The following is a 15,809-nucleotide window of genomic DNA, read 5'->3' as shown; positions in this document are numbered from 1 at the left end:
GTATGAGATTTCTTTTCGTATAAATATGCTCTAATTATCGAGAAGTAATGACTATACCCCATTGCACTCCAATGAGTGCAATGGGGTATAGTCATTGCGCTGGGTATGCAGTTACAGTTGCATGGCTATACTCAATCCCGACTCTTGCGTCCTCGTTCGCGCACTCTGGGCAACGTGAGCAACCCATGTGCGAGATGCGGTAACCAATCCGAGTGGAGCCTTGGGTCACGGCAGAAAGAGAGGGAGCTTCGGTTGGGCCACTCTGACTTATTCGGTTTAAGGGCTCACTGAAGTCTGCAGCGTCTGTTCACCAGTAGGTGCGGCTGCAAGCGGGTGTCTGCTTGGAGCAAGCGGCTCGCTATATAAACGTGTATTTGGTTGCGAAACCACCCCCGTCCCAGCAATGGGTTGTGCGCTGGGCTTGGGACCCGCCACGTAAAAACCACTTCCAGTGAAGAAGCAAGGCAAAGCCTCGGATGAGACCCCCCCTTATGATGACGACCACGGCAAATGTTTAAAGGACTACGATTTGAGGGCATGCACCTGGAATGTCCGGACCCTTAATGGGGAAGGTGCCTCTGCCCGGCTGGTTGATGTCCTCGTAAGGACAAAAGCTGACATCACCGCCATCCAAGAAATGCGTTGGACGGGGCAAGGCAAAGAATGTCTGGGGCCTTGCGACGTCTACTACAGCTGCCATGTAAAGGAGCGCAAATTCGGAGTTGGATTTGTGGTGGGAGAGAGACTCCGTCGCCGAGTACTGGCGTTCACCCCGGTGGACGAACGTCTAGCCACAATCCGCATCAAAGCTAGATTTTTCAACATCTCGCTCATCTGCGCCCATGCCCCGACGGAAGAGAAGGATGAGGCATCCAAGGATCTCTTCTATGAGCGCTTGGAGCGCACGTACGAGCGCTGCCCCCGTCATGATATCAAAATCGTGCTTGGCGACTTCAATGCCAGGGTGGGCAAAGAAGGGATCTTTGGAACCACCGTCGGAAAATTCAGCCTCCACGACGAAACGTCCGACAACGGATTGAGGCTGATCGACTTCGCCGGGGCCCGAAACATGGTAGTATGCAGTACTAGGTTCAAGCATAAAAAGATCCATCAAGCTACCTGGCTGTCTCCGGATCGAAAAACGAGAAACCAAATCGATCATGTTGTGATAGACGGAAGGCACGCTTCCAGTGTTTTAGACGTACGCACACTCCGAGGCCCAAACATCGACTCGGACCACTATCTTGTTGCAGCCAAGATACGCACCCGCCTCTGTGCAGCAAAAAATGTGCGCCCAAATATGCAAGGAAAGCTTAACGTCGAAAAGCTGCAATCACAACAGACAGCCAGCGCTTTCGCTACTCGACTCTCACACCTGCTCTCAGAGAGCACTCTTCAACAAACCGACATATGCGAGCAGTGGAACCACATTTCCCGCTCATTAAGTACCGCCGCCGAAGAAGTAGTCGGATTTCAGCGAGCCCGAAAGAACAACTGGTACGATGAGGAGTGTCAGGAAGCTGCAGAGAAAAAAGATGCCGCCTACAGGGCCACGCTGCGATCGGGCGCAACGCGCGCTATGTGGGACCGCTATAGGGATCTGAAGAGGGAAGCGAGACGTATTTGCCGCAACAAGAAGAGAGAGGCAGAAATACGTGAGTGCGAAGAGCTTCAAATGCTGGCCGACAGGAGGAATGCCCGAAAATTTTACCAGAGAGTTAGGCGACTTACGGAAGGTTTAAAGACCGGGGCGCACTCCTGTAAGAACAATAATGGCGACCTAGTAACTGATGTCCAGAGCGTACTTAAATTATGGAGGGAACACTTTTCCGCCCTGCTAAATGGCAGCAGCACAGAAAGTTGTGGAGAAGAAGAACCCGAGCCCGCAGTCGATGATGACGGAGTCGACGTTCCACCGCCTGACTATGACGAGGTACGTATAGCAATAACGCGGCTGAAAAACAACAAAGCCGCTGGAGCTGACAGCCTGCCAGCTGAGCTATTCAAGTACGGCGGCGAGGAGTTGATAAGGTGCATGCATCAACTCTTGTGCAGAATATGGTCAGATGAACGCATGCCCGACGACTGGAATTTAAGTGTGCTCTGCCCAATCCACAAGAAAGGTGACCCCGCCATTCGCGCCAACTACCGCGGGATCAGCCTTCTAAGCATAGGTTACAAGGTCTTATCGAGCGTATTGTGTGAAAGACTGAAGCCCACCGTCAATAAACTGATTGGGCCTTATCAGTGTGGCTTTAGACCTGGCAAATCCACCATAGACCAGGTATTCACAATACGCCAAATCTTGGAAAAGACCCGCGAGAAAAGGATCGACACTCACTACCTATTTGTCGACTTTAAAGCCGCTTTTGACAGCACTAAAAGGAGTTGCCTATACGCCGCTATGTCTGAATTTGGCATCCCCTCAAAACTCATACGGCTGTGTAAAATGACGTTGAGCAATACCACCAGCTCCGTCAGAATTGGAAAAGACCTCTCCGAGCCGTTCGCCACAAAACGGGGTTTCAGACAGGGCGACTCCCTTTCATGTGACTTCTTTAATCTTATGTTGGAGAAGATAATAAGAGCTGCAGAACTGAACCGCTCAGGAACAATTTACTACAAGAGCGTGCAATTGCTGGCTTATGCCGATGACATCGACATCATCGGTAACAAAAACCGCGGAGTCTGTTCTGCCTTTTCCAAGTTGGATAGGGAAGCAAAGCGCATGGGTCTGGTGGTAAACGAGGACAAGACGAAGTATCTCCTGTCATCAAACAAACAGTCAGCACATTCGCGCCTTGGCACCCACGTCACTGTTGACAGTTACAATTTCGAGAAAGTAGAGAATTTCGTTTACTTGGGAACCAGCATTAACACCGATAATAATGTCAGCATTGAAATCCAACGTAGAATCACTCTTGCCAACAAGTGCTACTTTGGACTGAGTAGGCAATTCAGGAGTAAAGTCCTCTCTCGACGTACGAAAACCACGCTCTATAAGTCACTCATCATGCCCGTGCTGGTATATGGCGCAGAAGCATGGACAATGACAACATCCGATGAGGCGGCTCTTGGGGTGTTTGAGAGAAAGATTTTGCGGAAGATTTACGGTCCTTTACGCGTTGGCGACGGCGAGTACCGCAGACGATGGAACGATGAGCTGTATGAGCTTTACAACGATATGGACATAGTGCAGCGAATTAAAATACAGCGGCTCCGCTGGCTTGGTCATGTCGTTCGAATGGACACCGACGCTCCAGCTCTGAAAGTATTCAACTCGGAACCCGCTGGTGGTAGCAGAGGAAGAGGGAGGCCCCCACTGCGATGGAAAGATCAGGTGGAGAAGGACTTGGCTTCACTTGGCATTTCCAATTGGCGTCAGTTGGCACAGAGGAGAAACGACTGTGTGCTTTGCTGAACTCGGCCAAAATCGCTTATGCGGTTACAGCGCCAAAAAAGAAGAAGAAGAAGAATTATCGAGAAGTACGCTTATATTATCGAGAAGTACGAAATATTATAGTAGCCATATCCCAGCAAAAAATTGGTAATCGCTTTTAGTGGTAACGTGTTCTAGAAGGCATAGCATTATAATGCCTTCGAAGTTTTTCGCTTCTTTTAGGCATTGCCAGTAATGCAAAGTAGAATGTCCTACAATATTTTATTTATCTCGCTTCTTCGTTTCATTTCGGGGAATGCAAAGTAGAATGTCCTATAATATTTATTTTTTAATTCGTTTCTTTGCTTAATTTCCTACAATATTTTATTTATTTCGCTTCTTTGCGACATTTCAGGTAATGCAAAGTAGAATGTCCTACAATATTTTATTCGATTCGCTTCTTTCCTTCATTTCGGGGAATGCAAAGTAGAATGTGGTACAATAATTTATTTGTTTCGCTTCTTTGCTTCATTTCGGGGAATGCAAAGTAGAATGCTGCATCGTAGTCAGCTGAAAAATGGAATGAATATCCAAAAATTCTTTTTCTACCGTAACTTTCTGTGGAAATTTGTCTCGCATAAAAATCATGTTTTGCTTTGTTCAATTTGCAGCGAAGTTGAAGTCAGTCAATGAAGTGAAGTACAAGAGTGAGGAAGTACAATTTTAAGCTTAGTTAAATATGCATGTATGTACATACCGATTTTAAAGAAAATCTAAATACCTAAATACATACATAAGTACGCTGATTTATAAAAATTTTAATTAATTTTAACCTTTTAAGACATTTTCTGATTTCAATTTAATATAAATAAGTATGTACTTATCTAGGCATTCTACATTAGTTTCTCTGTAAGGCGCCTAACGGAATTGATCGTGCCCAACTATAATTATCTAACATCTGCAAGACTATTTTTTGTTAATGCTATTCGCACCTGGAACTCGATTCCATCTCATATTCGTAATAGTTTGAACATAAGCAACTTTAAGAGTGTTTTGTATTCTTATTTTCGTTAAAATGCTATTTCATATCCAAAGTTATACCCTTTCCTCTGAGGCTCGCTATCTAGTTAGGTATAGGCTAATCAATACATTATTATGTTTTTCCTTATGCTCCACCTGTGATTCTCTATAGAGTTTTGTAAGTTTTTGTTGTTCCTGTTTTTGACTTATATATTACTTAATTTTAAACATTAACATATTGTAATTCTTTATTATAAGTTACAGTTGTACTATAAAAGATCATTGGGATCTTATTGTGCTAATGTTATATTTTATAATAAATGAAATGAAATGAAATGAAATTATTCCCAGCATTCTTTACAGTTTCCAAAGAAGCATGAAAACATTCCACTTTGTTCGACAGCTATTTTCGTTTTAATCGCGCGATGTCATTAGTTAGACTCTTTTCACCTCTGTAATGTAATGTTTGTCATCAGGACCTAAGTCCTTCTTTCAAAACCTATCAGACTTGTTCCCTGAACGGTCGGCAGGATCGCCATGTTATACATGGTTGTAATTTTCTAATGGTTTGAGTATTATACTAAGCCCTCCAGCTGCATTTCTCAAGCGTATAACGCCTGTTTTTGATTCAGACACGTCAATTTGAGTGAAAGAATGTTTATTCCTCGGCTCATCGCCGATATATATACTACAATATGCTTATAATCTATTACAATAGTTTAGTTATAAACCCTAGAACACACACCCGGGTACAAATGTATCCACTTTCAACTTTGAAGTGTTGTAACTTTTGAACCGCTATACCTCTATACCTTCGGATCTAGGAAGATTATTTAGTTTTGAGTTCAAATTCAAAATTTGAACCAGATCGGACCATTGGTTCAGGAGCTACAGCCTTCCAAACACATTATATACGTAAACACACACCCGGGATACGTTTGTACCCCAATAGTAAAAATCCTCATAATAATAAAAAAAAAAACATTTTTTATGTTATTTTTTTATTTGAAAAATTAAAAATATTCATTTCACACATTATATTATTGACTTTTATTATAAAAATTATAAAAATGCATCTTATATCTAAGGAAAATCATGGCAAATAGAGCAATTTGTTGATGTGACCGAATGTTCAAGACACATTGGCTTCTTACATTTGTCGCACAGCTTTCTGGTTTTTCTACGGCGTTTTTCCTCTTGTGCGTAACATAAATAGCAAGATCCGGACACAGGTTTTGGCGTGCGCGCTGCGGCAGATGTTGATGCTGCTGTTGACACCATTGATTCCACCGGTCGGTTGAAATATGCTTCAATAGCAATTTTAGTCGAAAAATTTCGCGTCACTTGACGATTTATGGCTCTGGCTTCAATAATGGGCATACACAATGCTTCAGCCAAGCTGCGCAGGATCTGCTTACGCTTGTTGTTTGTTCTCCAAGGCAACATAGGGTTATTCAAATCGTAGACAATGTAGGCTGCAAGAGCTGTAATGTCCAACATGTTGAAGAACATCGCTAGTGGCCATCGTTTTGTTTGTCATTGTGTTGGATATTCCGCAAACATTTGGTCCATTCGATCAACACCACCTTTGGTACGATTATAATATTCAATTATTTCAGGTTTCCCACTGTCAGCTATTTCAGCATCATTATGCATGGTCGAAAGCAAAATTACTGCTTTATTTTTTTTGGGAACATAAGAGCACATTGTCACATTATTTTTGAAGCCAAATGTCGATGAACCAATTGTCCTGTTTTTGTTCTGCTTCATTTCTTGAGGAATATATGATTTGTTTTTGCGCAAAGTTCCAACGATCGTGAGTTTCCAGGTGAGAAGCAGTTCTGCAACTGGCAAGGTCGTAAACAAATTGTCCATTGTAATGTTTCGGCCACTTCCTTGGTATTTGGCAGACAAATCCTTCACCACTCGTTCGCCTTGGTTCGTTTCCCTACCAGTTTCTGATTGGCCAGTATATATTTGTCCATGCAGTGGATATGCATTTGTGGCATCGCAAATCCACCAAACCTTGATACCATATTTAGCAGGTTTTGACGGTATGTACTGCGTAAACCGTGTGCGTCCAGGGTAAGGAAATAATTGTTCATCAATCGTCAAGCATGAGCTGGGCTTGTAATGTGCAGCAAGATTATTGTTCATCATCGTCCACAACTCACTGATCGGTGCTGCTTTATCAGTTAGTAAGCATGTTGCACGAGTGTTTTTATCGTCAAATCTTAGGAACCGCTATATCGAACAGAAACGGTTGACTCCCATTGTGGCGCGATATAAAGGATAGTTTTTGACGCTCCATAAATCTCGAACATGTTCTCCATTGCTATGGTTCGCACCAGTCATAATAAGTATGCCAAAAAATGTATACAGCTCTGTTATTGACACAGGCGTCCATGACTTAGGAGTTGTGTTTGGATGCGCATTGTTGTAAGCATTATAAGTTTCTTTTGCTAACTTATTTGTGTGGCGCATAATTATATCAGCCATTTCAACGTTCATGATACATTTGAATGTTTGCTCTATTGACAACATTTCAGTGCATCTAGCTGGTCCAGAACGTTCTCTTATAATATTTTGTCTGAGTACCTGACGACTTACATTTGGTTCTTTCATCCACTCAGTACCATCACGTGCAACAAATTTTTCGGCACTAGCAGGTAATTCATTATTTTCTTCTACTTCTTCTTCTTCATCGTCTTCTTCATCATCCTCATAGTCCGCATAATCAGGTAATACTTCTGCGGCACTTTGCGAAACTTCAGCATCGTCATCAGCAATTTCAATGTCATTGATTTGAATTTCTTCTTCATCTTCTGAGTCAAAGTCATAGGGAGCGTCATCGTCACAAATTTCATCAAATAAAGATTGTATATATGATTCTCGCTGTTCCTCAGTTAGCCTGCATAATAAAAAAAATTAGTATATGTTTACATTGTTGCTTATTTTACATTTTTTACCTTCTATATGCTGCACTTGATAAATATTCGTTTCTTCTTGAAGTCATTTCGTATCCAGTTATTTATAGTTTCAGTTATATTTATTTTCACTTCTTACACTTTTGAGCACCAAAACAATAATGAAAATATCAACAGGCAGCATTTATAACAACACCTCGTGTGAAAACAACCCTTGCAGCTGCATATAAAATACAAAAAGCAGTTATACCAGTGTATTTGCTACCTACGTACCCATACCTTGCGCGACCTTTTTGCACATATCTTTTGAACCAGGTAGAATATTTCAATGAAATAAAAACCAAAATGTGTATTCGTTGTTACTCTACAAGTATATTATTATAAATTATATTATTTTGTTTTGCATTTATCAGGACAACAACAAAAACCAAAATCCACTGTTGCATGTCCTGACTTTATTTGCCCATATCGCTGGAACCAGTAGGAATATTCGAATGAAACAAAAGACAAAATACTTGTTATATATTAAAATATACATTTCAAAAAAAAAATCATAGAAATCGGTTGAATAAGCATTAAAAAAAACCGCAAAATAAGGTCCCGGGTACAAACGTATCCCGGGTGTGTGTTTACGTGGTATTTTCTGGGTGTGTGTTCTAGGGTAAAATATATTATTTCGTCCCGTTTCTGCCTTAACCACGTATCTACACTTGTTGGGAAAATTAATATTACCACTTATAACAGTTGTTTAAGCGTCACACTCTTTGAAAATAGAACAAAGACTTAATGAGGGTGCTCATTACTGTAAGCGGAACCAGAAATAGTAAGTAAAAAATGCGTTTATTGTATCCTAGGGGAAGAAATTAAGCATTTTTTCTTACACTCACCAAAACACTTCTATTGCAGATACGAGGTTAAGGCAGAAACGGGACGATTTACTATAAGTAACCAATCACATTGCTTGGTTACTCCCTAAGCTATTTCTCCTTATTTACATTCATTCTTTATTTACTTTGGGTACTCATGTTGGATGCGCTTGTAATAGCAAGCGTTAAGTGTGCCTCATGCGGCGCCGCACGTTAAGCCACAGTGCAAGCCATGACGAGTGTTCTCCATGTGTCATCAATCCACACTCGATCGTCACAACAAATACGCCGACTCAGCAATATGAGCCACAAGTATTTGATGTAGGTCAGGCACACTACTGCTCACTACTATTCTGCGAGATGAGTAAAATAAATAAAAGCTTGTATGGCCAGTACAGGTAAACGTAATACTTTCTTTGCTAATTGATACTAGTTGCACAATTTTTAAGGCAGGTATCGCCAATGTGCAGATATGTTGAATGCATCTATCGGAGCAGTTTCCTTATAAATGTTAAAAATAATGCCTCTGATGCGCATTTTGGGGTAGGTATCTTAAATGTACACTTAAGCATAGAGGCAGCAAAGCAAAATATACTGTAGTTAAATATATTCGATAATATTACGAAATAAGGCATGCAAGTTGAGTAGATGGAACTGCGTCAGGATCGAGGCGTCTTCTGTTGGCGTTTGAATAATTTGTTTCACTCGATTTGAAGTGCAGGGCGCAAACCTTGGATGATGTCAGTTGAATACCATACGCATTCATCGATTCCCTTTTCTGTGTATCATCTTTCGGCATAGTGAACATCCCTTCCCCTTTATTGTGGGTAGTTCTGCTCTTTATTTTCTAAAATAAATTATTTTTGGAATTACAATAAAATGGTGCTAAATACATTTATAATGTTGCTACTGGCAAATGGGTTAATGCAATGACAAACCTGTTGTGAAATAAGCGTATCGAAAATATTGATTTCACTTTGTTTATTCCTAAGACCCGGATTTTTATGCGCTAAAAAAATCGAAATTGTGCGCATACAATGTGCACTAAAAACTTAAAAATATGCACTAAAAACTCAAAAATATGCACCAAAACAAAAAATAAGCTTTCTCGAATTTTTTTTTGTCTTTTTATTTAGTTTTCGTATTTTATTACAAGTTTATAATTAATACAAGGATATATTGTAATTTTAAGTGCCGCGAAAAACTTAAAATTAATTAAATATATATCTAAAATTTTAAAATATGCATGCACTAAAAAATTAAGGATTTAAAGTAAAAAGTATTATTTCTTTATTAAAATTAATTACAATTGATTAAAGTTATATTTAGTAAAGCCCTAGCTGCCAGGGCTATCGGCTTAAGTTAAATTTACAATGTTGGTTTCTTAAAGTAGCCTTTCTATAAGATTTTTTTTTACAAAACTCAAAGATGAGTTCAATGGATTCTTTACATTTTTTAGTAAGAATATCAAGGGGATTAAGATTTTGTAAAATGGGTTTTCTGGTAGATATAAGAAGGGGACAGTCGGTGAGAATGTGGGAGCTGGAGAGGGTAGCGTTTCCGCAAAATTTACATAGCGGAGAAGGTTCTTTTTTGATTAAGTGCGAATGTGTGAGGTTGGTATGGCCTAGTCTCAGGCGGACAAAGCATCTGTTCATCGCTACAGTTGTAGAATTTGGAAGGATAATTGCGGTTCTTGACGGATTGTACATTTTGTAAATATGGTTGTAGTTTGTCCATTTATCAGCTGTCTGCTTAAGTACTGCTTTGGCTCCTATTTTCGCTATGTCTTTGCTTGAGAAAGGCATACAAGTGATGAGTGGTGATATAGCTGTTTTTGCTACGGTATCTGCAAACTCATTGCCAACTATGCCTGCTTGACCAGGTATCCACATTAATTTGACTCTGTTACCAAATTGTGTCATGAGTTCCTTAATAATAGTGATTGGTTCCGATGGGTTGGGTGCTAACCTAGTGACATGAAATACAGAAAGGCTATCCGTGCATATAATAGTATTGTTCTTTGTGTTTTTAACAATGTTAAGAGCAGACAATATAAGTAGCTTGAACTTCAGCATCAAAGATGGTAGCAATTGAGGGTAAGATACCGTGAATAAGTACTAATCCATTGTTATTAACTACTGCGAATCCCACCCCTTCCGATGATTTGGAGCCATCTGTGTATAGTAGCTCCCACTTTTGCTTTCTATAGTAGTATATAATTTCATAGAAGAGTTTTCTATAGGCGATTGTGTTATGTGATTGTTTCCGGTGGAATGTAAGATTGCTTATGAAGGAGCTTTCTTGGAGCGCCCGCGGAGGCCACTTCCCTGCTGGAGAGGATATAGGTGTTAATCTCGATTCTGCTGCTATATTGTGTACACATGTGAGCGCAGAAGAGTACTTAGGACGTTGTTTACGCAAATTCAGGAGCTTGATTTCTTTCTGGATAACCGTATAACTATTTGAGAAAACTATTTGTGATTGGAGACATCTTATGTAACTTATTCGGTTTTCAATTGTGAGAAAACCACTCTCAGCCAGTAAGTTATTCGTACGTGTTGTCCTGAAAGCTCTCAGACTGCATCTGACAGCTGCATGGTATGGTCGTCTTATAGCGTTCAAGAAAGATTTGGCGCATTGTCCATATATAGGTAGGCCACAATCAATTTTGGGAAGTAGGGTGAATCGAGTGATGTTTAGTAAGGTGTTAGTGTGGACGTGGCTTTTGTTAGAAGATAGATATTTTATTACATTTACATTTCGACAGATATTTTTGCGCCGGAGTACTGAGACCAGCTGTTGATGGTTAACAAGGCATTTTCGAAATGGTTTCTGATTTCAGTTGGGTCCTTGCTGTTGAACGTTAGGTGCAGATCATCAGCGTAGAGACAGTGTCCGATGTTCTTGTGTTGATGAAGCGTTTTGCTAAGATAGTCAAATGCAATTATAAAAATGTGACGGACAGAGAGGACCCTTGTGGTATGCCGTTGGAAAGAGGGTATTTGGATAAATATACCATATTCACTCTGCTGCATATCGTACGCTTTGTTAAAAACGATTTGACGTAGTTATAAATTTTTGGCCCAATTTGTAGTTCTTGCAATTTGTTAAGGATGACATGAATTCAAACTCTGTCAAAGGCTTTTTCAAAATCAACAGCTAGTATAGAAAAATGATTTTTTGTTGATCGACTTTTATTAATAAGGTGGTTAAAGTAGTATAAGGCGTTCACTGTGCTAGTACCTGATCTGAAGCCAAACTGATTCGAGGAGAGAGTTTTAGAAGAAGTAAAAAACCAGTTTAGTCTCTTCGCAACCATTTTTTCTAAAAGTTTACTGATACACGGAAGTAATTAAATGGGTCGAAATGATTCTTATAAATGAAAATGGCTTTTTTATTGGAATCACAATTGCAGATTTAAATGATTGAGGAATGGTGCCCGTGTCAAACATGTTATTGAAAAGTTGTAACAGCCGTTTTTTGAAAAGACGAGGCATGTTTTGGATCATGGGATAAGACAACTTCTTTTGTCCCAGTGTAGTGCCAGTAAATGACTTTAAGCAATTATCAAATTCGTTAAAGTTGAACTGGGAATCAAGTAGTTGGGTTTTTTGATTGTAATGGTAGTTTAAGGGCCGAATAAAGCTGGCATATTTCTGTTTACGAAAGGATGTAGAAAAGTTTGAGTCGTCCGAATTGGCGGACCAACTACGGGCAAAAGCTTCCGAAATTTCCTTTGGTTTAGTAAGTGTGGAAGTGTTTGATACTATGGCGGTAATATAGGGAGGATTATAAGTACCGACCAGTTTACGAATATCTTACCAGATTAGTGTGGTTGGCGTGCCTGGATTCAATTTGCATGTGAAGTTTGCGAAACTTTGTTGCTTCGCTTCCTTTTTGGCTTTATTGAATTAATAGTTCGCTTTTTTATAGGTGACAAGTAAATCTTGACTAAGTAAGTTTCGATATCTTCTCCAAGCAATTTGCTTTACATCTCTTAAAGCTTTCAGCTCTAGGGACCACCATGGTACTGTTTTACTATTTTTTTTAGGGCTGTGCGAGGGATTGATTCGTTTGCTGCCTTTCTAACGATTTTTGAATAAGAGCGACCTCGTTATTGATATTACGGGAGGGAGGGAAATAAATGGATAGGCCAAGAATTTTGCTTTGAAACAATGGCCAATTTGCTCTTTTTGTATTAAATTGGGGAATTATGCGGAAAGGGATGAATATTTCAAGAGTTATTGATGTAATTGTGGGAAAATGATCACTGTTCTGCAAGTCATTTGCCGTGTGCCAGTTACACATCGGAACGAGCTAAGAAGAATAAAGTAATAAATCTATATGTGTGAAAGTTTTATGTGTACTAAGGTGTGTAGGAGATCCATCATTTAGTACAGAGAGGTTTGAGTCTAAGGTAAAATCTTCGATTATATTGCCTTTAGAGTTGGAGCTGGGTGAACCCCAGAGTGGGCTCCAGGCATTAAAATCGCCAACTATTACACTGTACGGCAAAATCAACTTTTTTTCTGGGTATTGGACCAAACCAATTTTTTTTAAGAGATTGAGTCTTAGGTAAAAAAAGGCATTTCTCCGTTTTTCGAAGTTAGCCTCCGAAATCGAGATATGGGCCTTCGAAGTTCGAAATAGGACCTTTGGTAAAAAATGTAAACAACTAAAAAACTAAAAATATATATGTAGTCCGCTTTTTGCTCGTATTTGAATGGTATATAACTTTTTTTGCGCAAACTTATATTAAAAATGCTGTGAGGGGTCAAAAGTCGGGTCTTCGAAAAATTAAAAACCTTATAATTCGAAAAATTTTGATTTGATTTTTAAAAATTGATATCATTGCAAAGGTGATTAAGCCCCCTTTCTTTTGGTATGCATACTTGTATACTTCGTATGTAACAATTTGAGAAAAAACATTAAAAACTAAAAAATACCTTTTTTTATAAAAAGAATTTTTTAAACAAAAAGATTATTAACCGATTTTTAAAAACTTGATATCGTTGTAAACGCAATTAAACCTTCTTTCTTCTGATATGCGTATTTGTATACTTCGTAATACAATTGAATACTTAATTTAAATAAAACAAAAAATAACCTTAATCTTATATGTATATATATATATGTAACTTGTTATGTAAAAAATCAAAAACCATGGTATTTTAATATGCCATAGACTTCTGTTACATATACTTTTGCTTTACTTTTAACAGGGCTGTTGGTAAACAAGAACGAATTAACTCTTAAAACACTAAAAACTAATTTGACATATTGTTTGAATCAACATTCAAGTTCACAATCAAGGTCGTCATCGTCCAAGTTTTCCTTAGCTATCTTTAGCCACCAACATAATTCAGCTATCGTGGCGTCTAACTTTTTTCCCTTGTACCGGGCCTCCATTGGAATAGCAATTTGATGAAAGCGTTCTCCCTGCTCATCAGATTCGGTTGAGAGTTGTCTCTCTAACCAGTCAAGATGAGCATGCATTAAATGTACTTTTAGCGACATATGAACATTCGCTTTAGAAAACGCTTCCATCAGGTTATTGACATATCCACGGAAATTTTCATGACGCTGATTGCCAAGAACATTAGTGATAACTACCTTTAATGCACTCCAAGCAATCGCTGCATTCCCATCTAATGATTTTGTAAAGTCTTCGCTTTTTAACATTTGGCGAATGTCCGGACCGTTAAAAACACCTGTACATAGATGCATATAAAATAAAGAATATAATCCAAATATAATTTACATACTAACCAGCTTCAATTTTAGCATATGATAGTTTAGGAAACATATTCCTAAGACATGTTTTTGCGGCATCATTACGCTTAATAAATGACTTGACGAAATTAGTTGCTAGTCCCAATTTGACATGTAGTGGCGGAATTAGGATTTTATCGCGACTCACTAGCGGACTATTGATAATGTCTGCATTTCCAACAGTATATTCGTCTCGCAGTGGCCAATCTTTTTTGTTGTATTGGCCTTCGGCATACCTCGTGTCCCATAAACAAATAAAGCACATATTCCTTGGCCATCCAGATGGTGGCAATCCCATGACAGTGGCTACTACTTTCATGTCTGCACATATTCTCCACTGGAATTGCTCATATTGGATATAATTTAGAAGGACTTTTAAGTTATTGTACGTTTCAACCTTATCTGTATTGTACGCTAATGGAACGGGTGGTTTGCTTTTGTCTTTATATAACAAGACTGCTTTTAAACTGGCTTTATTTGAGTCTATGAAGAGGCGCCAATCGGGCGGATCGTGAGTTATATTGATCTCGTTCATTAAACCGATGATATCATGACAATAGGTGAAAGTATTAGCGTCATTTACCGTAAAAAATTGTTTTATAGATGTTGCCAGCTGCTCGCAATGGTGCTACTCTTTTTCACTGCTGACTATTGCGACGCATTGCACTTCAACATTTTGGTGTAACATCTCATCATCTGTGGACTAGTACCGCGGAGCACAAACCAAGTGTACAAAATCAATATATCAGCTTAATGTAATTTCTTATATTCCTCCTGGTGCTGTTGTTGCTAGAAAGTTATGGCCGGTTACTTGCAAGTGCGGATATAGTAAATCCGTAAGGATTACTCCTACTGCTTTTACTTCTTCCACTGCTATGGTAGATGTAGATGTTGCAGGCAGGATCGCCAAATTTAGGTATTTATTTTAAATAACAAAACTTATTTTATTTTCTGTTGTACACAATTTGAGAAAAGTTTGAATAATAAAATTTTCTATTTGATTGACGAACCACAAAAATCACATAAATCTAAAATTTCCAAAATTACAAAGGTGAAATGAACACAGTACAATAAAAGGTAATAACACAAATACAGACCCTACATTTGCCTTTTACGATAACCCGACGTTCTAACATCTTGTGCCAAGTGGTTTCCACTCTTCAAAAATTTGGCCAACTCTTCTGCTTGCGTTTTTGATAGCGCTAGTTTTCTCACGAATCCATCTAACTGTCCTTGTGTAATAAGCCTTACAGATGCAGTAGCTTCAGAAGGAACATATGTTTCATCGAATTCGTCGGGTATATTTACGAATCTTCCATACACAGTTGACTGATGAGGGCTTCTTCGTTCCGGTGCTGGGATATTCTCGCTATGTGGTCTTGGTAACCGCACATACAAACTTTCAACGCACTCTCTTTTGCGACGTTTTATTCGGTTGTCGCCAGCATGATAGTTTAAACATACATGACATGTATCACTGTTATGTACATCTAATATAAACGTAAAAATCTTGATGAAGTCTACTCATATAAACATTGCTGTCACTATGTAATTACCTGGCTTATACCAAATTGCAGGAACACCAAACATCAATTGATCAATTTCTTTTTTCCCCCATTTTTGTAAATGGTTGTAACAGGTCCTACATATCTTGCTCGGAACCCAAGACTCAGCTTTTATAATTGGTTGGTCAAAATATTGTTTATAGAGAGATTCAACAATTGGAGTTATATTTAACAAACTTGTTTTTATATTAAATTTTCCACAAATAAAACAAATGTTCGATTGCAGTTTTCTGCACAGTCTTGAGCGGACATTTTTTAATCCAAGAGAACTATTACT

General features: G+C 39.0%; 1 protein-coding gene across 4 annotated transcripts in view; it reads right to left on the bottom strand.

The window, feature by feature from the left end:
- LOC118738671 (MOXD1 homolog 2) overlaps positions 1–15,809 on the bottom strand; it is a 1,114,343-nt gene that overhangs the window by 545,580 nt on the left and 552,954 nt on the right. The window contains exon 9 of one of the 4 annotated variants that reach the window (XM_036469581.1): positions 9,443–11,120. The exons of the other annotated variants lie outside the window; for them this stretch is intronic. Within the exon in view, the coding sequence (XP_036325474.1) occupies positions 11,059–11,120 (62 nt within the window). The 3' untranslated portion in view covers positions 9,443–11,058. Of the gene's footprint in view, positions 1–9,442; positions 11,121–15,809 lie in introns of those variants that run through there. 4 annotated transcript variants of the gene reach the window in all.

Source organism: Rhagoletis pomonella, unplaced genomic scaffold (assembly GCF_013731165.1).
Source record: "Rhagoletis pomonella isolate Grant_MI unplaced genomic scaffold, Rhpom_1.0 Rhpom_scaffold_00005, whole genome shotgun sequence".
NCBI classification, from domain to species: domain Eukaryota; kingdom Metazoa; phylum Arthropoda; class Insecta; order Diptera; family Tephritidae; genus Rhagoletis; species Rhagoletis pomonella.
This window is presented reverse-complemented; position numbering and strand designations above follow the sequence as displayed.